The following is a 26,975-nucleotide window of genomic DNA, read 5'->3' as shown; positions in this document are numbered from 1 at the left end:
CGTGGTTACAACGTTACGGCGGAGGTGTCTCGGCAGTGAGGCGGCTTGCGCCAGCCCCAAATGGAAGGCTGGCCTTCGGTGGGAGTGTCTTTGGGGGAAGAGTCTCTTTTCAGGTCTAGGGAGGTGTGAGGGGAGTGTGTGTGTGTGTGGGAGGAGGGGGATGTGTGTAAGTGAGTGTGCGCGCCATGCAGGCAGGAGGAAAGGAAGGCTCTTGAGCCCATTTTTCCATGAAGATTAGTTAAAAGAACTGAAGATTGGGTCTCTCTTCCTCCCCTGCTTCATCTGAATTGGCTTTAGTTCTCCAAATGGAAGCTAATGAATCCTGGGGCTTTATTGGCCTGCTTATTATTTTTTTCAGGTTGTTTTGTTTTGCTTTTTGCTTTGTTTTTTATTCTTTAGTTCAGTTTTGTTTTGTTTGCTTGTTTCTATTTGTGTGTCAGAAATGTGAATCCTTGCCAATAAGGCTCCCCTTTGGAAATTTGGTGATCGGTGTCAGTCAATTAACAAACACTCCTGCCAAGGAGTAAAACAATCCCTGCTGCCCTCAAGGAGGTTCCAGTCGGTTTTATTTACTTTCTGGACCTCGAAGTGACACCAAAGGGAGAATACTGGGGCGTGAAGTCATGGAAACCTGAATTCAAATGTGACCTCAGATACTCCAAACTTTTCCATTCCTCAGTTTTCTCATCTGTAAAGTGGGAGTAATAATGGCAACAACTCCCCAGAAGGCTTGTGAGGATCAAATGAGATTTGTAAAGCACTTTCCAAACTTTTTTGTGCCACAGAAATACAAGCATTCACTGAGCAGAAGCATTAGAATGGAGAGTAGCCGGCCAGCCTGGGAGACTCGAGTTCTGGGACTCGTTCTGACACGTTCTAGCTCAAAGGTTTGGGGAGGAAGGTGTGAGGGAGGGAGCAATGGGGCAGTCATTGCCCTTCCCAGAGCAAAAGCAGATAGAACTGGGAGAGCAAAGAGAGGGGGCCTGAAGGGTCCAGATCTCGGCAAAGGCAGAGCAGAACACGGTGGGGTGGAGGCTGCGAGAGACACAGTGGCTTTGTCATTCCGGCCCATCTTCTTCCCTTAGACCCAACCACTGGTTTTGGAATGATTCCGAGTCTCTGCCCGGGACAGGGCCCTTATTTGGAGCGAGCGAGAGCGCACTGAGGATTATGGGGAGGATGATCCCGAAGGTCAGAGAGAATTTTAATATTTAGAGCAGTTAATATACAGGCTCTTCTTTGATCATCTTCATCACTCCAGCATCCGAGTGGCGTTTGAAGGTCTGTCCTGCTTTGCAGAAATGCTTTCCTTTGAGTCTCACAACAGTGTGTGAGTGTGTGTGTGTGTGTGTGTGTGTGTGTGTGTGTGTGTGTGTGTGTGTGTGTGTGTGTGTGTGTGTGTGTGTGTGTGTGTGTGACTGTGTGCACATGTGTGCCGAGTTCTCTGACATCCCCGTCAGGTGCTCTTATTGTCTGCGTGTTACGAATGGGAAACTGCAATGAGAGACTGAAACGGTGACGTGACTAGCTCAGGATTGTGAGACTCGGTGTACGTCTGAGGAAGGATCTGAACTTGTCTTCCTTATTCCGAGTCTGCCGTTTCATCCCCCTCGTCGTCTACCTGCCTGGTTTTGATCCTCAGAATAATCTTGGAGGCTGGTTTGGTACAAATATCTTAGCTGCCCCTTCCCCTTTTCCCCACACGGTCCACACTTTCAAAGGGAAAGGGAACTCCCAGTGAGGAAATTCCCCTTAGCAATGAAGGTCAGCAGCTGATCTGCCACTTTGGGGGCTTCCGAGGACACAGGAGATGAAACGACTCGCTCAGGATCAGGAAATGATACAAAGCCGGGTTAGGGCTGTTTGGTCAGGTGTATGATACTTGCTTGCAATAATACAGTTATAGATTGTATAGGTGTCAGGATGGTGTCAGAGGTGAGAGAGAGACACACAGAGACAGAGAGATCGAGACCCAGACCGAGAAAGAGACAGAGAGACAGAGAAAGAGAGAGAAACACACAGAGACAGAGAGATCGACACCCAGACTGAGAAAGAGACAGAGAAATAGAGAAAGAGAGAGAGGCAGACAGAGAGAGACAGAAAGAGACAGAGAAAGAGAGAGACAAAGACAAAGATGGACACAAAGAGAGACAGGAGACAGAAAGAGATAGGAGAGAGAGTGGAAGAGGAACAGACAGAGAGACAGAGACAGAAAGAGACAGAGACAAAGATGGACACAAAGAGAGACAGAAGGAGACAGAAAGACAGAGATAGATAGAAGGAGAGAGAGTGGAAGAGGAACAGACAGAGAGACAGAGACAGAGAATTGTAGTATCTCAATAGAAGCATCTGTGCTCATATTTCGGGGCTATCTTCCTAACCAACTCAACCCATAGACCCCCCACCTTCAGGTCCTCCCCCAGTTCTATTTCTTGGCGGCCGTTGCAGTCTCAGTCCCAGCTCTGTTTACTCCCATGTCTGGATAAGCTCTTCTTCCTTCAGTCCTTTGTCTCCCCCCGCTCCATTTTCAGCACCGCTGGAGCACTCTGTCCACGGCCCTTGAAGACCCCATTTGGTTTCTCCCTTTTAAGCTTCTGAGTCGGTCCATCACTCCCTCGGCGCTGACTCAGACACCACCTCGTACTTCTCGCCGGCACGTTATATCCCCGGCCATTGCACAGACCCCCTCCCCTCAGGTCGGGCTTTTTCTACAGAAGCCCCCTAAGTTCGATCCCCGTTTCCCTGAGCGCAGCCGTCCCGCTTCGAGATCATTCGTCATTGCAGCTCGCCCATTCGATGGCTCGTGATATCGACTGACACTTAAAAAGCAATTCCCGGAGGCATCTGTAAGCCGGGCTTCAGGATGTAGAGCCCCATTTAACAGGGTCACCCTGATAGCAGTTGGGGGGGGCGGCTTTTAAAGGAGACCTGAAGCATCTCTCAGGCCTCATGGACCAAAGAAAAAAGGGAACAAAGCCGAGGAGATGAGAGGTCGGTCGTGTGGCTCACTGGTGTGAGACCGGGCTCCGGGTCCACTGTCACCGGGTTCAAGTCCAGCTCTTTGCAGGGACGCCAAAGTGAACATGAACAAGTTGCCTTCGTTTCGTCATCTGCAAATGAAGGATCCGGCTAACTAATTTCTAAGGTCTCTTTCATTGTTGGATCCTACAATTAAGAAGAGCTTTTAATTAACATAAAGATGAAAACAAAAGACTGCCCTGGATATCCCAAACTCCATCCCGCCACTGCCCTGTGACTCAGTTTCCTTATCTGTAAAACTAGGAAATGGAGTGGGTAGCCTCTAAGGTCCCTTCCCGCTCTGAATTGGTGATCCTGTGATGATAGACATGAGGTCGCGCAATGGGTAGAGACCTGGACCTTGAGTCAATGAGACCCAAGTTCAAAGTTCTCATACTTATTAGCCGGATGACCTTAGGCAAGATGTTGACTTTTCTCCGCCTCCTCTGTGAAATGGGGATAATAATAGCACCTACTTCCCAGGTTGTTCTGAGGATTAAATGAGATAATATGGATAAACCTTAAAGCAATATCTAAATCTATAGACGTATACACATGTCTGTCTATATACACATATGTCTACATGCACACACAAATAAGCTATTATTATTCATTAGACCTAATTGCCAAATTCTTGCCAAAGGCTATGAAAGATGATGCTCAAAAGCAGCAATTTTTCTCTTTAATAAAAGCTCACATTTATTTTTTGCAAATTTTCCTCTTATTTGATCTGTGCGGTGAATACTGTTATTATTCCCATTTGACATATGAAGAAACTGAGCTTCTCGCTACTCTGGATCTAGAGCTGAAATCATCTCAGTGCTTTTCTAGGCCATCAAATGAAAAATCTAATAGGGGCCCAAAAGATGAGATCTGAAAAGCTCATACAAGTATAAATATCAGGTTTCAATCATAGGCCCCCAGCATCTGGACCCAGTCCTGCAGTTTATGTGACTTGCTCAGGGCCTAATGATCGACTGGGGGGAAATCTGAATCTTTCTCTTCTTAGCCCAAGTCCGGGGCTCTACCTCTTATGCCAGACTGCCCCCATTAACAGCTGGATCATAGTACCTGCCCTTGTACCTGCAGGAGCCATTCTTATGAGGCTCAAAGATCGTTGATTGGTAAAGGGGGAAGTTTACTGGTAGATTCTAGCCTCGGTTATCTAGAACATTAAATGGAGCATCTTAGTTAAGACAAGGAAGCCTGGGGAGTTTGGGCCAGATGTCGGAAGCCATAATTAGTGTGGAGCATCTTAGGTCCAAGAGCCCGGTCACGGTCTCCTCCATTAGAGGCTTTGTTTAAACTCTTCACATGTGGCTTCAACTCACCTGGCCAGCTTTGAGACACATTACTTTCGACCCCCCACGCGGCGGGCCAGACACACTAATTATTGAAGTCCCTCCTCCCCCTCACTGTTTTTGACCTCTTGGGTCAGGAGGGCTCCTCCTTCCTCATCTCTGCTCTCTGCAATTCCTATTTTCCTTCAGGGCCCAGCTCAAGGACCCCCTTCCATACGGGGCCTTTCCTTCCCATCCACCCACCCATCGTCACATGGGCTACAATTCTCCGCATCCCTGTTGTCTCTCCCAGCTAGACTGCAAGCTGCTCTGTGGCCTCTGTGCCCCAGACAATACCTGGCGCGTAGCAGATACTCACCGCGTGTTTGTCCATTGGCCGGCATCACCAAATAGCCAGCTCATTGCCCATTAGCCAAGGCCACCAGATAGCCAGCTCATTGCCCATTACCCAAGGCCACCAGATAGCCAGCTCATTGCCCATTAGCCAAGGCCACCAGATAGCCAGCTCATTGCCCATTACCCAAGGCCACCAGATAGCCAGCTCATTGCCCGTTACCCAAGGCCACCAGATAGCCAGCTCATTGCCCGTTACCCAAGACCACCAGATAGCCAGCTCATTGCACGTTAGCCAAGGCCACCAGATAGCCAGCTCATTGCCCCTTAGCTAACAACACCAAATAGCCAGCTCATTGCCCATTAGCCAATGCTACCAAATAGCCAGCTCATTGCCCATTAGCCAATGCTACCAGATAGCCAGCTCATTGCCCATCAGCCAATGCCACCAGATAGCCAGCTCATTGCCCCTTAGCTAACAACACCAAATAGTCAGCTCATTGCCCTTTACCCAAGGCCACCAGATAGCCAGCTCATTGCTCGTTAGCTAAGCCACCAGATAGCCAGCTCATTGCCCGTTACCCAAGACCACCAGATAGCCAGCTCATTGCCCGTTACCCAAGGCCGCCAGATATCCAGCTCATTGCCCATTAGCCAACGCCACTAAATAGCCAGCTCATTGCCCCTTAGCCAGTGCCGCCAAATAACCAGCTCGTTGCCCCTTAGCTAACAACACCAAATAGCCAGCTCATTGCCTATTAGCCCTGGCAATCTCAGGCAGCTCCAGAACAAGAGAGGCATTTCTTAAACGCACTACCCCAATCCCCAGCCTCCAGTCCCAGGAACCTCACAAAATCAATGGCGACAACACCATCCTTTGTTTTTATTAGAAATCTTCAGCATTTTTGCAAACCCGAGATGAGTGCTGCCCTGTAATTTCAAGTGTGTGTTTAAACAGAAATAAAAATATATCGCACGCATCATTTTCCCTGAAATTGCCCTTGTGAGATGTTAGCCTGGAGAATTTCCATGCCTTCCCAGAGTGAAACGCAAGCCCTGTATTTCCAAAATACTGCCATGAGGCGCGGCCGATCCCTCGGCCCGTTCTCAGCCGGCCCGACACAGGCAGCTATTTTGTGCTGGCCTGGAAAGTATGACAGCTCATTATTCATCTGTTTGTTGGAGTGGCCAGCTGCCAGGGGGGCTGGCGGGGGGGAGAGGGCACAGGGCTTAAATTGAATTGGGATTGATTTTGAAAAAGGAAAGGAAAGGGGGGCAGCAAAAAAGAGTAAACAATGAGATAATTTTAAAAAATACAAATCAATGTAATAGTTTTCTCTAATCACAGTACATGTTCATTCAGGTGGATACATCAGCATCATTAACAGGTGACATACATTCTGAGAAAGACTTACATCAATAAATAATTGTATATGAGCATCTCTAGAGATATAAAATAATTTATTTATGTATTTCTATAGATATAAAGGTTGTTCATATAAAATAACATATCTATATGTACATATATGTATATAAAGTGGATATGGGTGTGTATGTATATACATATATATACACACATACAGAGAGAGAGTATATATACAATTTTCTACTGTCAAGCTGTCTCATCTTTGGCTCTGTTTCTGATGCAATGGAAACAGCACACCATCGGCAAACAGGTTTGGAGTCAAAGAACTTGGGTTTGGATTCTGGCTCTTCTGCTGATTGACTCTGTGACCCCAGCCAAGTCACTTAAAACCACAGCCTCAGTTTCCTTGTTTGTTAAAGGAGTGGGTTGGACTAGAAGATCTTTAAGATCTTTTCCGGCTTTAAATCTATAGTACAAACTTAATAACAGACGATTTAAAATACTGTCTGTCCCATTTTGCCAAAAAAGGAAATCTGTAATGATGACATTTCTGGAGATGGTATAGGGTGGAGGAAGGGAACCCTCCCAGGCTTCTCAGAGTCCTGGCTTCAAGCCTAAAATGGTATTTTTACAATTATGGTGTTTCCCATTTTCACATGCCGACTCTTCAGATACTTTGATCCGAACTCATATCTCCTTTAAATCACCTCCCTTACCTTGATTTCCCCAGTTCTTCTCACATCCTCTTCCATGGCAGAAGTTCTTAGTCTTTTGTGTCCTGGACCCCCTCAGCACTCAAAATAACGTGTTTCTTAAAATTCATAACTGAGGGAAATGCTAAATTTCAGCTAGAAGAGGATGAAAATAAGGATGGAATTTCTTTTCCCTGTCCAAGTTCCCAGACCCCAGGTTAAGAATCCTGTCCTATGGCTGGAATTTCAGGCTTTTCCTGCTCCTGATTTCTAAAAATGTTTTATTGATGTTTAAAAGAACCCAAACATCTCTATCATTCGTCCCTAACTCATTGCTCCCCGCCAATAACAGAAACTTTCTCTTTTAACAATTATTGTCGAGCGAATCAAGCTCGAATCAAGTTATGTCTGAAAACCCTCATCTGTCACCTGTCCAAAAAGGTGACAGGGATACATCATCAGCAGGCCTTTGAAGGTGGGACTGGGCACTGCAGGTAGGAGGGTTTTGACGTCTTTCCTACCTGTTTTCCTGTCCCTTTCAGCACCATTTTGTGAATCATCCTCTGCCTTCTGCTCTTTCCTTCAACATCAGTTCACACAGGTCTTCCATATTTCTCTAAATCTGCCATATGTCTGATAGTGCAGTAGGATCCATTCATCCGTATGCCATAATTTGTTCGGCCATTTCCCTACTGGTGGCTATCCACCCGTGAGGGTGGGAAAAGATGAGAAGCTGTTTCCTGTTCTTTATTAAAATAAAAGAGCTCTGTTGCAAATATCGTACCTGCTCTGCCCGCCTGCCTCACAGGTTCTGGACGAAAAGGATACCGAAGTTGGGAGCCTCATTCCAGGCTCTAGGATTGACATTTAATGGCTCTGCTGCTTTAGGAAGTTAGAATCTACAATCTGCAATAATATGGAGGTGGCTAGGTAGCACAATGGCAGGGCTTTGGAGACTTTTTCCACTCACGGCCCCTTTTCGCCTGAGAAATGTTTACATGACCTCAGGTGTTTAAGTGTATAAAAATAGACATAGCTGTACATATATATAGATATATAAAATATATAAATAAATATATGTTTATGTATATAGGTGTATAAAATATATATATATATAGGTATATAAAATAGGTGTAGCTATTTGTATATAGGTGTGTAAAATAAGTATATAAGTATATATATATATACACAAAGGTGTATAAAAAGGTATAAGTATGAGTATATAGGTATATAAATCAAACATTTATTGATAATAAATTATAATTTTGTGACTCCCACATTCAAGTATGAGCTCCCATATGGGGTTGGGACCCACAGTTTGAGAAGCTGGGGACTAGAGCCAGAAAGACCTGAGTTAAATCTTGGATCAGATACTTACTAGCTGTATGAACCTAACAGGTCACCTACTTTTTCTCAATCTCAGTTTCACTTATCATTTAGTGGACTAGACTGTCCCAAGTTCTAAATCTGTGATCCTAGAATATCCTGGACTGTAAGCTCAAAGGCAGGGCCCCACTTCCTATTTTTTCTTTATACCCTAAAGCTTTCTGAGATCTACAAGGCTCCTTGCTGATAGTAAGTCCTTAAGAGGGTTGCCTAAGTAAGCCTCTCATTCCCATTTCACAGATGAGCAATCAAGGTGCTGTCATGATATTAGCCTTGTATCATAATGGGGCCATGGAGTCGTGTATGTGTATTCCAATCATGTGGATTTGCTTTCTAGCTCCGGTATTTAAACTCGGTGAGACTGGATAAGTCACCGCCCTATGGAGTACCATTTGTTCATCTGTAAAATGGGAAGATTGGGCCAGATGGCATCTGCGCTTGCTTCCTTCTATCTCTAAAGTTATGATTATTTTCTCTACCCTCCGATGTCCATTCCCAGAGTCCATTGTCTCTCTAGTGGTACTCACCCAGGACGGCCACTCAGGGGCCCAGAATTACATTCTCTTTTTGTGTAGACACACCTTGTCCCGGGATCCGCTCGCTCACGTGATTCTCTTAGAAGACAATACAGTAGAGAAGGTACTGGCGTTGGACCAGTGGTCCTAAGTTCAAATCCTAGCCCTAAGACTTAATAATTTTATAACAAGTCAAATCAGTTTCCCCATCTCTAAAGGGAGGGAAACTGTGACCAGTTCTCTCTCAACAAAGTTTCTTCCAGCTCTAAATCTCTGCAGTCCTCTGATCTGACTACAGCCCTAAAATGGCCTCCCAGGGGCCACCGACTTCCTTCAGCCACAGAGCCTACATCTAAATTTGTTTCTTCCCCTCACTGCCCCCCCTCCGGTCTAGAGATCTTGGCAGAGCGAGGAGAGCCAAGAATGCCAGTGACTGAGTAATCTTGATGCAAAACAAGGCCTCCCGTCACAAAGCACCCTTGAGTTTGGACGGGATGGGATCGCTGATGGCACGTGCTGGTGCCGTCGCCGGTGATGGATGGCTCTCCAGCCTCGGCTGGCCTCCCGCTTTCTGAATACACTTTTGTTTTCCTCCAGGCACCAGCTGATGTATATCTGCCGGCCCGGCCCTGGCACTTTTGTCATCCCCTCTATTTATGTTTTATATCTTGCCAAATGTGCAGTTGGCGACAGCGAAGAGGGAGGAAGGGTGTCCTTGAGAAAAGGGTTTCCGAGCTGGGGCAGATCATCAGAGTGATTCATACTGGAAGAAGGTCCGTTCTTCTCTGGACGAGACCAAGGGCAGAGAGAAAGAGGATGAAATATTAGCTGGACCGGAGACTTCGGGATTTGGGAAAAAAGCATTTTTTTTCTCTTAACTCGTTTTAAAAAGTTATTCTGCTCTCCCACTCGAACTTCTTCCCCCACTGAGCAAATTCAAACACAAAATCCCCCAATATATAAGTGCATTGTCCAATAAAACGAATCCCCCATTCGGCTGCATCTAAAAATATGGCTCGTTCTGTATTTAAGTCCATCACCTCTTAGTCAGGTGATAATTATTGGGTTTCCTCTTCGCTCTTTGAGACTTAGCCTTTATCTTGGTGTTCAGCGGAGTTCTAGTGTTTCAAATTGTTTCCCTCTGTAACGTTGTTATTATCATTGTATACGTTGTTTTCTCATTCCGCTCCCTTTGTCCTACATTTCACTGAGCTTTTCCCAGTTTCATCTGAAGTTGTCCATTTCTTCCTTTCCTAGTGTTAGAAGAATATTCCGTTGTATCCATACCGCATGTGGTTTGGCCATTCCTCCACAGGACAGCCCTTTCATTTCCCATTTTGGGGCCAGCCAGAAAAGAGCCATTAGTATTATTTTTGTACTTAGACACCTTTTTTCTATTTCTCTGATTCTTTGAGGTGCAGGCCTAGTGGTTGTAAAACTAGGTCAAAATATATGTATGATTTGCTCATATATGTCTTTGTGTATTTATATATACACATATAAACACATTCGTGTATCTCTATATGTGTGTATATATAAAACATAATCTATATAACATTCATGTCATTAATGTTTTCTATGCACAGAAAAGGAAGGCAGGACGGCTGGGGCATTAGGATCGGCTTATGGGGAGTGGGAGGCTGGCTCTTTGTCAGGACAGAGACTTCTTTGGGACTTTGGGACTGGAAAGACCCTTAGCGGGATGGCTTAAGCCTGTGCTTAGAAACACACGCCTCTCCGGAGGGCCAAGATTTAACCATTTGGGCTCTGTCTTCCTGAAAAAGCATAAACTGAGGTCTCTAGAGTTTAAATAGAGCAAAAAAGGTATTTTTCTGAGACGCCGATGCTGTCAAACCAAGGAGGAGCCTGATGTTCTGGGATCGGGGGCACCGTTGGCCACCCTCGGGGGTCAGCTTCCCCTGGTGGCCGGCCATGTTTGTGTTTCAGGTTATGGAACAGAGGACGTGTGAGAGCCTCAGTCGTCCCTGTAGAGTGTGGGTATTAGTTACCCTATAAAAGTTGGGTTAATTTTATAGTCCAAGAAGAAGGAAAGCCAAGAAGACTTCAGCATTAACAGTAGGATTTATGAAAGTAAACACAGGGAGTGCTTGCCGGATTTGGGGGACATTAAGATCTCAGTGTCTTTATGTCAGGGCACATGATCTATGGATATGTGTGTGTACTCAAAGGTTAAGTTTTTAAGAGCTTTGTGGGTACAAAGTGTTTTCTGGACTAAGCCCCGCAGGCCTCCCCACACCCTTCCTTTCACAGTGTCTAGTTTATTGAACAGGAGCTGGGAGCCAACTGAAAACTCGTTTCTTTTAATATCTGGGCCTTGTGGCTTTGCCTCGACTGGCCCTTTGCTTTCCCACGTGGCGCTTCCAAGGCCTGGTCACAGGAGACAGGGACCCGTTTGGCCTAAAGAACTCCCCAAAGGGGAAAGTCCTTTTAACAATACAGATCAACGTTTTCTCTGCAATATGGATGTAGAGAGGGGACGGGGGGGGGGTGGGAGGGGGAGAAAGAGATGGAGAGGGAGAGGAGAGGAGACAGAGAGAGAGGGAAGAAAGGAGAGGGGAGGGGAGAAAGAAGGGGGAGAGAGACAGAGAAGGAGGGAGGGCAGGAAGAAGGGAAGAAGGAGGAGAGGGGAGCACTATCCAGCACACTTAGAAGTCAGGTGACTTGTTCAAGATCCCACAGACAGTACATGTCAGAGGGAGGATTTGAACCCAGATTTTAATGGCCCTAAGACAAGCTACTTACTCACTACATCACATTGTCTCATACTCTAGAGATACTCAATACAAGTGTGTTTGTTGAATGAATATTTTTATAACTTGTATTAAAGAATTGCTATGTACTCCAAGGTGTGGTTAGCAATGGGGATCCCGAGACAGATGTGCCGGGGCAGAGGCGACAGCCAGTGGAACAGTGGAAAGGATGCTGGCTCCGTCTTCAGAGGGCCTGGGCTCAGAATATGCTTCTGACATTGACTCCCTGTGAGAGACCTCGGGCCCATCATTGAAACTACCTTCAATTTCTTGGTAAAAGGCAGAGTTGGACCCGGGAGTTTCTGAGGTCACTTCCAGCTCTGGGTCTGTTATCTTATGAATTGTCATTGCCCTCAAGAAATTTACATTCAAAAAAAATTTACATTCTACTATAGGGAATCATCACATCCACAGATCAATACATAGAAAATACATAGAAAATTAAATTGAATTTAGAAAGAAATAAAATAAAGAATAATAGGATAAAATAAAAAAAGAAAATAAAGAAAATACATACAAAGAAATTGGGGGGAGAGGGTAAAGCTGAGGGACTAAGAAAGATCTGGAATGGAGGTAGCATTGATTTGTGATTGAAGGAAACTAAGGGATTCTGGGAGCTGGAGGTCAGGAGGGGAGATTTCTAGACAGGAGAGACAGCTTGTGAAAAGGTGTGGAAGCAGGAGATAGAATGTCTCCTACAGGAAATCACAAGCAGGCTATTTGGATTGAAATATAATGCCCATGAAGGTTGGTAATGTGTGATAAGCCTAGAAAGATAGATCAGAGTCAGACCCTGGAAGGCTTCAGATGTCAGAAAGGGAAGTTTGTAGTTTTTCCCAGATGCGATGGAGAGCTATTGAAGCTTCTTGAGCAATGAAGTGACATGGTCCGATCTCGAATCTGCATTTTAGAAAGAGCAATTTGGCATCTTCATCAAGAGTTAATTAGAGAAGCTTGAGGCTGGGGGCAGGAAAACCCATTCCAGTAGGAAGTGATAGCAGGAGTCTTTAAAAGAGGTAGGAAGAAATTAATGGACAGTTCAAACAGTCAAAATAACCAAATGGAGAAGCAGTGTGCCATAATGGGTAGAGAACTGGCCCTGAAGTCAGCAAGTCCAGGAGTCAAGGCTTGTCTCTGGTACCTGCTGGCTGTGTGACCCTGGAAGCTCATAACCTCCCGATGGCCCAGGCAACTCTCTACTACTTACAAGTTACAAACAGATTGGATGTGAATCTGTGGAGGGAGAGCTTTCAGCAATGAAATCATGGACAAAGAATATTAAAGTGAATTAAAAAAACAAAAACAAAAAATAATAGAACAAAATAAAAAATAATAAAATTTTAAAAATAAAATAATCTAATTTGGGCTTCTGTTTCCTCATCTGAAAAATGAAGGGCTTTGACTCAATGAACTCAGAAAGATGAAATGATTTGCTGGAGTTCAAATGTGCTGATAGACTCAAACAAAGAAATTGGGTCTCCTGATTCTCAGCCCAAGACTTTTTGTTCCAATAAATAAAAGAGAGATAATAGAAATTTGTTATTGTAATAATAACTCCCTGGGGCTTGCACAGCCCTTCTTATAACTTCTGTGTTTGGTATTTATCAGCATTTCTACCGTTAGCCCATTTCCCAGGTGAGCTAGAGAACTTCCATCCTCAATAAAGAGAGTTAATTCAGATCAAAGATGGACAGAAGCAGCTACACCCAAAGAAAGAACACTGGGAAATGAATATAAACTGCTTGCATTTTTGTTTTTCTTCCCGGGTTATTTCTACCTTCTGAATTCAATTCTACCTGTGCAACAAGAGAACTGTTCAGTTCTGCAAACATATATTGTATCTAGGATATACTGTAATCTATTCAACATGTAAAGGACTGCTTGCCATCTAGGGGAGGGAGTGAAGGGAGGGAGGGGAAAAATCGGAACAGAAGTAAATGCAAGGGATAATGCTGTAAAAAAAAATTACCCTGGCATGCCTTCTATCAATAAAAAGTTATTTAAAAAAAAAAAGAGGACTTCCATCCTCTGCCATTTGTTCCACAGTCAAGAAGTGTCATGGGGAGGATTTGAACCTGTCTCCTGTCTCCAGCCCAGCATGTTCTCCACAATTCCACAATGTCTCATTACTTCATCATTGACAGTAGAGTAGCAGTGAGGAGAGCCAGTGCCCTCTGAACGAGCACTATTTTAGCCCAGGGTTCCTTGGCTTGGGATCGGGAACATAGTGTCCACGAATCTTGGTAATTATGCTTCTGTACGATGGATTTCCTTTGTAATTCTGAGTGTTGTGCATTTTACCACAATCCTCTGTCAAGAGGCTCACCCAGATGGCTGCTGGGGTCCACAACACAAAAAAAGTCTCTTCTGGTACCATGTGACTCATATAAATAGGGAGTAGGGAGGACACTAAATTTTCATTTTCATCAAGGAGAATAAAGTGATGACAATTAGATTTATCTAATATCTACTATTAATTACCTGAATGCCCTCTCGTCCTCCCACTTAGATAAAAGTGATCCTGTCCCTGTTCAGCCCTGTGACTTATTCTTCCCTTTTCATTGACTTCACTTTCCCTCATTTGACAATTATCTCTGAATAAGTCTCCTCCCCTGCTTCCTCCCCACCCATCAACCTGTACTTAGTCTACATGTTCTTTGGTTTAAGGACTGTTCCTTGTCTTTATTCTTATGGCCACAGTGCCTTGTGGGTAATAGGCAGTGAACAAATGTTTGTGGAATTGAATTATGTCCCCTAATAGATAGAGGGCTAGACGTGGAATCACAAAGACCCGAGTTCAAATCCACCTTCTCCTCTTACTAGAAGAGTGACGACCATTTTGGGAAGTCACTAACTTTCTTTAAATCTGTTTCCATATTTGAAAATGGGGCTAATAAAATCTGGGGTTCCCATGTCCCAGAGTTGTTTTGAAGCTCCAGTGAGATTGTGTAAAGTGTTCTGCAAACATTATGTGAGTGCAATGAATGGTATTACTAAATTATAATTCCTTGAGGTCAGGGCCTGGGATTTATTTTTCTCTCAATCCAATTTAATAACCCTTCATTCATCTTTAGCTGCTGTGGACTTACAAAGGCAGAAATTAGAGTCCCTGTCCTCAAAGGGTTTATATTCTATTGGGAAAAATCCTTGTAAGTCTAGCCAGAAGAATCTATTGCCCACTGGTGGCTGCTACGTAAATATTTGTTGCTTGACTATTGAAAGTCATTCTGAGGAGCACTTAGGGAGCACGTAAAAGTTAGAGGCTCCTCCCCATACAAAATGGGCATCTCACTTGGGGGAGAAGGAAGGAAGCTCTTAGTGAAGCCATGGAGCTACAGGTTGTCCTGCAGTTTTCATCGATGACGGCAATATCGGTTTGATTATTGTTCCTTTAACGAGAGGTAGAGTGGCAGGGGGGTGGTACGGGGTAGAAGTGCTGCAGAACCTCAGTCCTGGATGGGATGAATGAATGAATGGATGGATGGATGATACACTTTATTTTTGAATTGTATTTCTGTTCCCATCTCACACTCTGGCTTTAGTTGCACGTTTCAATCTTCAGGATTTGAGAAAAATATTACCAGCAGTTCAGTGATCATGGTGCAAAGCACTGAAAGCCAGACCACCTGGCTAGGTTGTGCCTCCTAACCCAAGCCACTTTCGATACCCGTGGGGCCGTGTTAATGGTGATGATGGTGCACATTTGCCCCCCAGCAGCTGTAGAACTGAGAGTTTCCTCCTACGATCTGCCTGGCTTAGTTCTCTGGGAGGTCTTTTAGGGGGTGTAGGCTGCTTGACCCATCACATAAAAAACAGGAAAGAATGTTTCACTGTAAAAAAGGATTTCTATGAGCACCAGTGAGAGAAATATGGGATGGAAGAAGAAACCAGGATCTGCTTGGGTGGATGGCACAATGATAACTGACAATGGAACAAAGACAGATCCTTACCCTGTTGCTGCAAAGGAAAATGGCTTTTGAATTGACCTCAGTAATAGGGAAAAGATGGGGACAGAGTGGACTTTGGTTTTTTGCAGTAAAGAATCAGTGAAGAAGATGGAATTAAGAGGAGTAGATAAAACAATGAGATTGATTCAGTATTGGTTAGATGGCCAGATCACAAGAATAGTTATTATTGGTTCAACACACACAGATCAGGAGATCTTCAGTAGAGCACTTCAGGGACTTATGGGTACTTGGCTCAGTCCCGTTTCACATTTGCATCATTAGTTTGGGTAAAGGTATGGACGGGATGCTGATCAACTGTGCAGATAATGAAATGATAGACACCACACTGAATGGTTGAATCAGGACTCAAGAAGGTATAGACGAAATTGGTCTCAGTCTAATAAGATGAAATTCTGTAGAGATAAATGTAAAGGTTTATACTTGGGTCCAAATAGTCAATTCCTCAAAGGAAGTTGGAAGAGGTATGAATATTCAACAGCTCTTCTGAAAAGGATCTGGGGGCTTTTGTGGATGCAAGCTCAATATGAGTCAATAGTAAAATGGAGCCACCAAAAATGCTAGTGCCATCTTGGGCTGCAGAGGGAGGGTCCTGTTACAGGAACAGAGGATGATGTGTTATTTCTACTATTGTCAGATCTCATCAGGAAGATGGCATTCAGTTCTGATCACCAGACCTGCAGAAAGATAGTGATAAGCCAGAGAATGTTCAGGGGAGGGCAACCCAGAACGGTTTGGGGTCTGGAATCTATGTCATGTAAGGATTGGTATAAAGAACTGGCCATGTTTTATTTGGAGAAGACTGGAAGTAGGGGTCAATGTGCAAGACACTGAACTAAGCCCTTTCCCACTATATCTCATCTGATCTTTACAAAGGTAAAGTGCTTTTGTTAACATTTAACAGTTGGGGAAACTGAGACAGGCAGAAGTCAAGTGACTTGGCCAGAGTCACATAACTAGTAAGTATTAGAGGCTAAATTTCTTCTCAACTCCAAGGCTAGCATTAGGTGCTGTGTCATAATTGTCTCCCGGTATTGGAAAAGTCTTCACCCAGTGGTCAAGGGGCACGTTTAGTCTGGACATGAGGACTAAGTCATGGAACTGTATTAGTTGCATAGTTATAATGGTTATATTAGCTGTAATTAATAACAATTAGTACAGTCCAAAAGAGAGAAATGGTGGGTTCGCCCCAATTGGTGGTCGCCCCCCACGGACCTTATTATCCTACGTATTGCTGCTCAGTCCAGGCTGCCTAAGGCCACTTCTGGGTTTCTTCCGGACATTGAGATTCTACTCTGCCACTAATAAATGCTTTGGGGAACTTCGGGGTTGTTCAGATGTCCAACTTGGAGACTGTGAGACAAAAAATACATGATGGTGCCCCCTGGTGACCACTTAGGACACAGTGGGGATGGAAATCTCTCCCCGTGGAGGGTCCCTCTGACGACTGTAATTTGGTTTCAGGGATGAATATGAAGAAGACGGGTTCTGCCAGCCGTACCGAGGGATCGCCTGTGCCAGATTCATTGGCAACCGCACCGTCTACATGGAGTCTTTGCACATGCAAGGGGAAATAGAAAATCAGATCACAGGTAGGTCCTTCCTCAGCCGGCCGCAGTCACTCGCCATCAGACATTTGCTGTGGACAAAGTGCAGTGGTGGGCTCTGAGGAGAGAGCAAAGACCATGGCATGGTGGGGGTCCTGAGGGGAGACTGCAGCAGCTCGTTTGGAGGGGAAAAGGAAGCGGGAGAACACTCCAAAGTGACCCTCCTTGGGCAGCAAGGCAGAGAGCCCTGGGCCAGACTCCCATCTGGGACACTTACCTCTTGTTGGGATGACTTGGGCACTCTGGAGGACTCCGATTTCCCCTCGGTAAAATTAGAAGCTTTGGGCTAGATGACCTTTGGGCTCTCCTCCTGTTCTCAGTATATGATCTTCATCACGTTTGTTGATTATGAAATGGAATCTATAGATCTCACGCTGTTTTTCCTCAATCTGACCCAAATCATTTTTTAAGACTTAAAATAAAGATGTGTGAGATCTTGGATCACAGATTTAGGACCAAAAGGGACTTTAGAGTTCATCTAGTCCACACTTTCCATTTTACAAATGGGGAAACTGAGGCCAGGGAAGGGAAGTACCTGAAGTGACAGAAGTAAAGCTGGGATTCAAACTCAGATCCTCCCGCTGCAGATACAGCTCATTTTCCCTGTAGCTCACAGCCCCCAAGTGCTTAGACATCTTTTGTTCTTTGTATTGTCTTTTTTTTTTTTTCTAAATGCATGCGATCCCTCCCAATTGGTGTTTAGACACAACTTCATTAAAAAGGCAACATGGAACAATGGGGGAAACTCCCCCCTGGGATTGGAGTCAGAAGGTCCGGGTTCAAGTTAAGCCTTTGGTAACTCTATGGCCACCTTGCTGCAAGGATCCAATGTGACAATATTTTAAAGTGCTTGGCACAGTACCTGGCACATGGGAGGCACTATATAAATGCTCACTACTCTTATTTGCAGGCACAATAAAAGCCGCACAATCTCACCCATCTCTTGTAGGCAGGGAGTTCTTCTAGGGTCCCTCAGTGCACAAAGTGCACACAGTAGGGACTTCCTCCGTGTTTGCTGACGGCTTCGTTGCTTGCTTTTCAGCCGCCTTCACCATGATTGGCACATCGAGTCACCTATCTGATAAGTGCTCCCAGTTCGCCATCCCGTCCCTTTGTCACTACGCTTTCCCCTACTGTGATGAGACCTCCTCGGTCCCCAAGCCGCGAGATCTGTGTCGGGATGAATGTGAAATCTTGGAGAATGTCCTCTGTCAGACCGAGTACATTTTCGCCAGATCGAATCCCATGATCCTCATGAGGCTCAAGTTGCCCAACTGTGAAGACCTTCCCCAGCCGGAGAGCCCGGAAGCTGCCAACTGTATCCGGATTGGGATCCCCATGGCTGACCCCATCAATAAAAGTAAGTGAACATGGTGCACCCCTGTACCTCCCTGCTACTGGGAAAGCTGAGCTTAGCGGACCCTGGTACCCTTACGGCAAGCCTTTGGGCCCCCAAGCAGCCAAAGCTTTAGACCCAGATTGGAAATAAGGTGGATCAGAGTTATCTGGGTCAATCAGCAGCAAAATCAGGCTGTGAAGGGTCACTACACTTCCACCCTAGAAGAGACCCACCAAAAAAGGAATGAAGAATAAGAAAGAAAGGGCATGTCTAATAATTATGCTACTTAAGACAAATAAGGTAAGTGGAGTCCATCTGCCTTTTTTCCTAGTTTAGGACCAAACCAAGTGTCAGGGTTTGATAGGAAGGGAGTAAAAATTAGTCTTTGACCCAGAAAAATGGGTCAATGGTGATTTAACTATTAATCTAAAAATAGAAGGCAGAGGAAAGGGACCCGGCTTCTAATGTCATTAGCATAAAGGACTCAAGTAAGGGAACATTTTCTATCAATGAGATTAAAGGATATCCTATTTATAAAGTGTTTAGCACAGTTCTTTGCGCATGGTAGGTACCTAATTATTCCCTTCTTCTTTTCCAGATGTAAGATGACACCTTTTTAACCATTTATGGTCATTTTAAAAACTGATAAATTTTTATTAATTTTATTAAATAATTCTCAGTGACATTTAAATATTTTAAAAACATTTTTTGAAGAAAAATTTTTGTTTTCAAGTTCTTCTCCTCCCTCCTATCTCTTCCTTATTCCTTTTGAAGGCAAGCAGTAGGACACTAATTACATATATGAAGTCATACAAAACATATTTCCATATTAGACATGTTGCAAAAGAAAACATACACACACACAAAATCCAAGAAAAATAAATAAAGTGGAAAAAGTGCACTTTTATCCACCCTCAGAGTTCATTAGTTCTTTCTCTGCAGGTCAGTAGTACTTTTTCATCATGAATCCTTAAGAATGATCTCGAATCATTGTCTTGATTCAGGCGAAGTCTTTCCCGGTGGATCATCATTATCTCTTTTACTGTGTACGATATTCTCCCGGTTCTGCTCACTTCACTTTGCATCAGTTTGTATAAATCTTCCCAGGTTTTACCGAAACTTCCTGCTCAGCAGTTCTGATCCACAGTATTCCATCACCATCACCCACGACTTATTCTGCCCTTCCCAAGTAGCTGGGTGTCTCCTTAATTTCCAGGTCTTTGCCACCTCAAAAAGAGGGCCCGTAAATATTCTTGCATGAACAAGTTCTTTTTCTTTGATCTATTTGGGGAGTTTTAGAGAGACCACTTAGAGTTTTAGAGAGTTGACTAGAATATTGACTTGATTTCAACTCTTTCTGACTTCAAAGACGGATGGTCATTCCCTAAACCATACTGAGTCTCCTAATGATAACAGCAGATGTTTACACAGTTTTTTAGGGTTTGAAGTACATCATAACATGTGGTCCTCACAACAACATAAGCTAGAAGCTATTATTATTCCCACTTTACAGATGAGGAAACTGAGGCTCACAGAAGTTTAATGATTTGACCCCAGTGACATAGATAATTTTTCTGACTAAATGGTGCTCAGGGCACTACTCACAAGTCTTGTAAGCACTTAAATTCAAGTACCTTTGAGGCCTTTGGAACTCATTTAGACCTTCTAGAAGGATTGTGGTCATGGGTACATAGACTTGGGGCCATCTTTCTTGAGGAGACAATGCAGTGCTCTGGGGTCAGGAGATTCTGGTCTTTGTTCAGCCACCAGCCATGACCCTGTGTGATCATGAGCAGACCACTTCAGTCTTTTGGCTGCCATGTTTCTAGCTATGCAGTGAGCAGAGTGATCTACACAGTCTCTGTGCTCCCTTCCATACTGAGCTTCCCTGACTCTGAGGAACCACTGAGGTCAAATAGAATAAGCCATGGAACTCAAGTCAAAGGGCATGAATTCGAATCCCAGCTCTTCTGTACCTGCTGGCATGAGACACTTCTCTATCAAGTGCCTCGGTTTTCCAATCTGTATAATGAGCAGGTGAGATTAGATCATCCTTAAGGTCTCTTCCAGCTCTAAATCCTCTGTTCCTATAAAATCCAGTTTGCTGCAAATGAGTCATAGATGCTTTTGCTGGGCGTCATGAACATGGCCAAAACTACTAGGTAGAAATTCATTCTTTTTTTTTTTTTTTGGTTTTCATTCATTCTTGTATTCATTTATTTGTTCTTGTATTCATTCTTTGATTTGTTTTTGTGTTCTTTCTTTCATGGACATTTACGGAAAGCCTACTGCAAGCAGGTGGCTAAAGATCACTCCAAAACTGAACGGAACCATTTTGAATGACACGAGCCACATGTGCCCGGTTCCACCCTGCTGATTCTACGTATTTGAAACACTCAAGGGAGGGCTGTTTGCTTTCCTGACTCATTATCTTTAAGTCCTTCCAGAAAGGTGGTGTTCCACAGGACCAGAGTCAGGGCTTCCATCCAGCAGGAAAGACTCAGCCAGGAAGTTCTTAGGATCATAGATAAGGTTCTGGAAGGGACCGATGTCCTCATTTTACTGATGAGGAAACTGAGGCTCAGAGAAAGTAAATTACTTGCTCAGAGTCATTTTGTTAGTAAGGGTCTGAAGCTGAATTTGAACACAGCTCTTCTTACTCCAAATCCCAATTGTTTCTACTCTTCTGTAATAGCCAGAAGTCAGCTTTTCGGATTCTCTCTCACTTCTGACAGTTATTGGCTATGTGACCCAGGGCAAATCTGTGCCTCAGTTTCCCCATTTGAAAAGTTAGGGGATTGACTTAAATGGCTCAGAGGTTCTTTCAGCCCAAAATCTCTGGGTCTTTCAAATGGTCTTTCTTTCAGTTGGTTCTCTCAGCTACGTTTTCCACCTCCAATATGAACTCTTTGCTTTTTATATTTTAAGGACAGGTTCTTTTTTTGTTTTGTTTTGTTTTTGATGAGACAATTGGGCATAAGTGACTTGCCCAATGTCATGCAGCTTGTAATTTTGGGGAGCTGGATTTGAACTCAGGTTCTCCTGAGTCCAATGCTCGGTCCGCTGCACCACCCTGCTGTCCCAATTTCTCTTTTTTATATTTTTTGCTCTTTTCTCTCTTCTAGATCACAAGTGTTACAACAGCACGGGAGCAGATTACCGAGGCACGGTCAGCGTGACGAAATCCGGCCGACAGTGTCAGCCGTGGAACTCCCAGTATCCCCACACGCACACGTTCACGGCGGTCAGATACCCCGAGCTGAACGGGGGACACTCGTACTGCCGCAATCCCGGGAACCAGAAGGAGGCCCCGTGGTGCTTCACCTTGGACGAAAACTTCAAGGCGGACCTGTGTGACATCCCAGCCTGTGGTGAGTAAAAGCCTGCTCTCTCAACCCTTAGGAAGAGTGTGTTTTCAAACCAGAAACTTCTCCCAAAGGCACCGTGTCGTCCAGAGGCCCAGGTAACGGGGACCTGATGGCCCCAGAGATCTGGCTGGGAACCTGGCAGGGATCCCTGGGGCTTCAAAATCTGGCCTGACTCTGTGTGCTCTGGTTTGATACATTTTGATGACTTTCTACACAGCTGGTTTCTGTTGCGATCCATGTATTTTCATTTGATGTATCTGAAAATAGGTTCTGAGAAGGGGGTGTGTCCATTGCCTTGACCAAACAGCTGCCCAAGAGGGTCTGGGACATAGGAAAGCCTGGTCAGCCCGTCTCTCTGCCGGGAATAGGGGACATAATACATCTTCACTTCTAAAACCAGAGGATGCTAGGTCTGGAACTGGAAGGGGCCATCCAGTGAGTGACCGGCACACGCCAAGCCCCCGGGGTTTCAGAGACAAAAATGAAACAGTCCCCACCCTCCAAAGGTAAAACCCCAACTAAACTCAACCCTGTTCTTGAGGAGGTTCCATTCTCCTGCAGGCAGAAGGGTTGGATGAAGAGGAAATGGAAAGTCCCATAAAGAACAGTTTAGGGGTGCTCACGGCCTCAGGGATCAGGAGAGGCTTCCTGTAGGAGGTGATAGATTGAGGGGCTCTGAGAGACAAGGGAGAGGGAGGCCGTGCCGGATGCCGAGATTTGCCCAGCTAAGGCACAGATGCGAGATGGGATGTCACGCTGGCCGGCTTGGAGCTAGCTATGAAAAGGTCAGTCTGAGAAGAATGGATGGAGCCCTCCAGCCCCGGAAGCACAGGGACTTCCCTGAGAGACACCGCCTCCCCAGTCTGGCTGTTGTCCTTCCTGCTCAGACCACACTGGGGGGAGTGTCCGTCTGGGGGCCACCGCTTACTCTGGACAGAAGAGCGCGATCAGAATAGGGAAGGGTCCCCAGAGAATCCATGGAAGGAATTCCGAGCGATGACTGCTGAAGAGAAGATCCGGGAGGGATGTGACATCTGGCTTCAAGTACTGAACGGCTGTCAAGGGGAAGCTGCATCAGACTGATTCTGTTGGGCCCCAGGGACAGAACCAAAGCTGCAAGAAGCCCATTGCGGCTCAAGGTCGGGACAGCCTTCCTAACGGTGGGAGCTGGCCCGCTCGGAACGGGCTGTTCCTCCGGCTGGGACGGATGAGCACCCTCTGGGGAGGCTGGAATACGGATTCTTTTCCTGAACGGGCTGGTCTCCGTTCCTCCAAGGGCCCAGCTCTCCCCCTCCTCTGCCGTTCTGGAGAGTGAGCATGTGCAGATACAGGTTCTCCCCTCTCCCCAACTCCGAGATTTACATATTACTTAATATGCATTCGCACTTAATGCCGGGCCTGGGGAAGAATAAAATACAGATGTGCCATCAGGCACTCGTGTCCCCTGCGGCCTGCTCCCCAAATGGAAACTTCCAAAAATGGATGTGCATAAATTGGCGCTTTTAGTAAATACCGATTAATTCATGTGTGACACGGCTTGGGGAAGACGATGGGGAAATGTGCTTAGCTGTGGAAACGGCACGTTCAGCGCCACGGGGGGGCCGAGATTCGAGCTGAAAGCCACCTCGTTTGGGGATCTTCTGGTCTTTGGTCTCCTTGGAAAACAGGAGCAGGGGGAGCCCCGCACAGGTCCGTCGTCAAGCCGAGAGCTCGTCATAGCCAAGGAGAGGATTCTCAGTCCCGGGACTCCCGACTCAAGTCTCACTCCACAACACCCTAGAGCTCAGTCGGTCCAACATCTTCTCTTTACAGAGAGACAACTGGAGATTTCAGAGATTCTCTGGCTCCCCCAGAGACCCACAGCTGACCAGCGGCGAGGTTGAGAATCTGAGCTCGGGCCGTCTGGTGTCAAATGTAGCATTTATTCCCTCTCTGACCCTCCGGATCGACTGCCTTTTTCCCAAGAACCCTCTGTGGTGGAATATCAGGGATTATCCCCATTTTGCAGATGAGGAAATTGCAACTTTAAGAGATAAATTGTCTTAATGAGGCTCACCCAGATGGAGAGTGTGAATGCAAGGCAAGATCAGAGACAGAAGAAGCAGGCAGCCTACAATCCCAAAGTCAAGATAAAAGGAAACGCTAAGGAACCAAAAGCCTTCTCTCCCCGCCCCCAGCGGGCTCTAACAAAGTGATGAGGGGACAGGTTGGCTCTTAATTCATTTTTAGTGCCACTGAGGAGGAGCAGGCTCCATGTGCCTGGGAGCTGCCCGCTGCTGCCATTGAGCTCTCCAGGCCTTCAATGGCAATTGCTTTTTAGTGGGGCCTATAAATTAAACTTAAAGAATATTGACTTTCCCTTAAATGGCCTTGTAAAGCCTTTGCACCGATCCCTGGAGTCAGAGGGCTGAGAGGGGACCCCGAGAGGTCATTATGTCCAGCTCTCTGCCTTCGGGCCAGATTTCAGGCTCATGGGGCCGAGAATTCCATCAAAGGCGCTCCAAGGATTAGTTCTGGGAGCCCCAGGATCCTGCTCATTCCTGGAAAGAAACTTGCACGGATGAGCTGACGCACCACGAGGAAGGCAGAGCTGGACAATAGGGCGAGAGCAAGGGTGTGATGAGAGCCCCCGAGTTCTGACCCACTGGATGGCCCCCCACCATTCTGTGATGAAATGTGTGACCACCAAACGCAGGCTCACCCAGAGAGCGGAGGGACTCCCAGCAGGGCCGGAAGCTTATTTTTCTCTTGTCTTTTGCCTTTTTCTTTTTTGAACATGGCTAATGCTGAAATTTGTTTGGCAAGACTCTACGGGTACATAGATTTCTTGTTTTCTCAATCTGAGGGGAAGGAGAGGATTTGGAACGGAAAGTGAAATAAAATAGAAAAGAAAGAAAGAGATGAGAAAGGAAAGAAGAAATTAAGAAAAGGACAAAAGAAAGAAGAAAGTAAAGAAATTAAGAGAGAAAAAAGAAAAGAAAGGAGGAAAGAAGAAAAAGAGAGGAAGGAAGGGATGAAGGGGGAAAAAGGAAGGAAGGAAGGAAAGAAGGGAAAAAAGGAAGGAAGGAAGTAAAGAAAGAAGGAGAGAGGGAAGGAAGAGAGGGAGGGAGGAAGGAAAGATTATTTTACAGACTTCTTCATAGAGAGCCCTAGCATCAGAGGGACCCTCAGATCATCCAGTTCACCCCCTCACTTAAAGAGAGGGAAAACCTTCCTAGGATTACCCAGAAAATTCATGGCTGAGTCAGAACAGGATCCAGGTCTCCCGACTCTGACCACCGTCAGTTAGTGAACAAGCATCTGTTGGACACCCACCTTGTGCCAGGCACTGGGGACAGACCGGAGGCCAGAACGGCTTCCTGGACCAGCACCATCTTCTCAGAAACTGAAGGCAGATCCCCCCCCCATACTGTAAATTCTCTGGGTCCCCAGTCCCCAACTCATTTCCTGACACACAGTAGGTACTTAATAAATGTCCATTTGATTAAAAATAGAAATGAAAAACAGACCTTATCTAGCTGAGAACGCCTCCTGTTCCCAGGCAGAGCACCTGAGGGGAGCAGGCTGGGTGCAGCCGGGGCTTAAGTTCTCTGGGCTGGGTCAGACCCTCCCCGGAGGGACCCTCTCTCCTCCCCTTTTCCAGCCTATTTGTGGGTGTTGTCCTCCCCAGTGTGAGCTCCTTGCGGGCAGGGGCTGCTTCCTTTTTGTGCTGATGCCCTTGGGACTCAGCGAAGTACTGGCACTCAGCAGGCACTTAATCAACGCGTGTTGGGGCTTGGCGTAGTACCCGCCACTTAATCAAGATTTTTGGCTTTATTGACTAGAACAGGATTTTGGGCAAATTGTGTCTCTTCCCTGGGACTCGGTTTCCTCATCAGTAAAATGAGATTTTTCCAGCCTCGTTCCCTGACCCGAGTCACCATGGGAAAGAAGCCTCCTGGGAGCAGACCCGCCCGGCGACGGCGCAGGGCGCACAGCAGGCTCGGCTTCCTGCTATCATACGCCCTTCTCGCCGCCCTTGCCTTTTCTGCTTAAATCTGTTTTCCCTTCGGGCTGCCCCCTCCTCCAGGAGCATGTGTGTATATGTATGTCTGTGTGTACGCACGGATGCTTCTGGGTCCTTCCTTGGGCTAATGATCAGCCCCGGCCAGTGTGCGCAGGCCCATTCTCTGGAACCCCATCCCCGGAGGCCATCCCCGGAGGCCGTCCCCGGAGGCCCATTCCCTGGAACCCCGTCCCCGGAGGCCCGTTCCGGAGGCCTGTCCCTGGAGGCCCATCCCCAGAGGCCCGTTCCGGAGGCCCGTCCCCTGGAGGCCCTGGTTCCTGGAGGCCTGTCCCCGGTTTCCCAGAGGCCCATTCCCTGGAGGCCCATCCCCGGAGGCCCATCCCCGGAGGCCCATTCCTGGACGCCTGTCCCCTGGAGGCCCGTCCCTGGTTTCCCAAGACCCATTCCCTGGAACCCCGTCCCTGGAGGCCCGTCCCCTAGAGGCCCTGGTTCCTGGAGGCCCGTCCCCGGTTTCCCAGAGGCCCATTCCCTGGAACCCCATCCCCGGAGGCCCGTCCCCTGGAGGCCCGTCCCTGGTTTCCCAGAGGCCCATTCCCTGGAACCCCGTCCCCGGAGGCCTGTCCCTGGAGCCCCGTCCCCGGAGGCCCGTCCCTGGAGCCCCATCCCCGGAGGCCCGTTCCCTAGAGGCCCTGGTTCCTGGAGGCCTGTCCCCGGCCCAGCTCAGATGTGTCCCCGGCGTTTTCCCCGCCGCGGCGGCCCACCGGGCGGTCGGAGCAGATGTTTTCCAGATTGCGAACGGTGCCGTCGGTAACCGCCTTTGTCAGCAATTTCTCCCCGTGTTTCGGAGAAGACCTGGGACGAGCTAATTTGTCTTTTTTCTCTTCAGACCCAAATTGGACGTTACAGAGAATTTTAAAAAGGGAAAGCGTTGGGGTGGGGGGGGAAGGGGGTTCTGCTGCTGCTTCGTGAAGTCTGGAGCTTTCTGGGAGAGTTATTTTTATTCCTGAGATTTTCGAGCTGGGCGTCCGCCTCCCCGTGCTCCCCCAAACCTGCAGGGAACGGCCGGGGCGGTTGTCCCTAAGACCTTCCTTGTCGCCCCCGGTGCCCGCCAGGCGGAGCCACCCGGGAAGCCATGTTCTCTGTGGGGGAGGTTTGGGAAAGTCGTCCCCCAACCGCTTAGTAACGAGGGCGCAGCCATGGCCGCGGCTCCAGCGTGGGGCAGCAGGACCTGCCTTCCCTGCAGGTGAGGGGACGGTTAGACAAGGTGGAGCGGGGTTCAAATCTTACCTCCCTGGGAGGGTCGCAGCT

The 26,975-nt window shown here is 46.6% G+C and overlaps 1 protein-coding gene across 1 annotated transcript in view; it reads left to right on the top strand.

Moving 5' to 3' along the window:
* The window catches only part of ROR1 (receptor tyrosine kinase like orphan receptor 1), a 308,416-nt gene that overhangs the window by 262,323 nt on the left and 19,118 nt on the right, over positions 1–26,975 (top strand). The window contains exons 5-7 of the mRNA XM_051999512.1: positions 16,812–16,939; positions 17,997–18,314; positions 21,419–21,664. Of these exons, the coding sequence (XP_051855472.1) occupies positions 16,812–16,939; positions 17,997–18,314; positions 21,419–21,664 (692 nt within the window). The remainder of the gene's footprint in view (positions 1–16,811; positions 16,940–17,996; positions 18,315–21,418; positions 21,665–26,975) is intronic.

The sequence above is a fragment of the Antechinus flavipes genome, chromosome 4 (genome assembly GCF_016432865.1).
Source record: "Antechinus flavipes isolate AdamAnt ecotype Samford, QLD, Australia chromosome 4, AdamAnt_v2, whole genome shotgun sequence".
NCBI classification, from domain to species: domain Eukaryota; kingdom Metazoa; phylum Chordata; class Mammalia; order Dasyuromorphia; family Dasyuridae; genus Antechinus; species Antechinus flavipes.
Note: the sequence above shows the minus strand (reverse complement) of the source record. Positions and strands in the feature narration are given on the sequence as shown.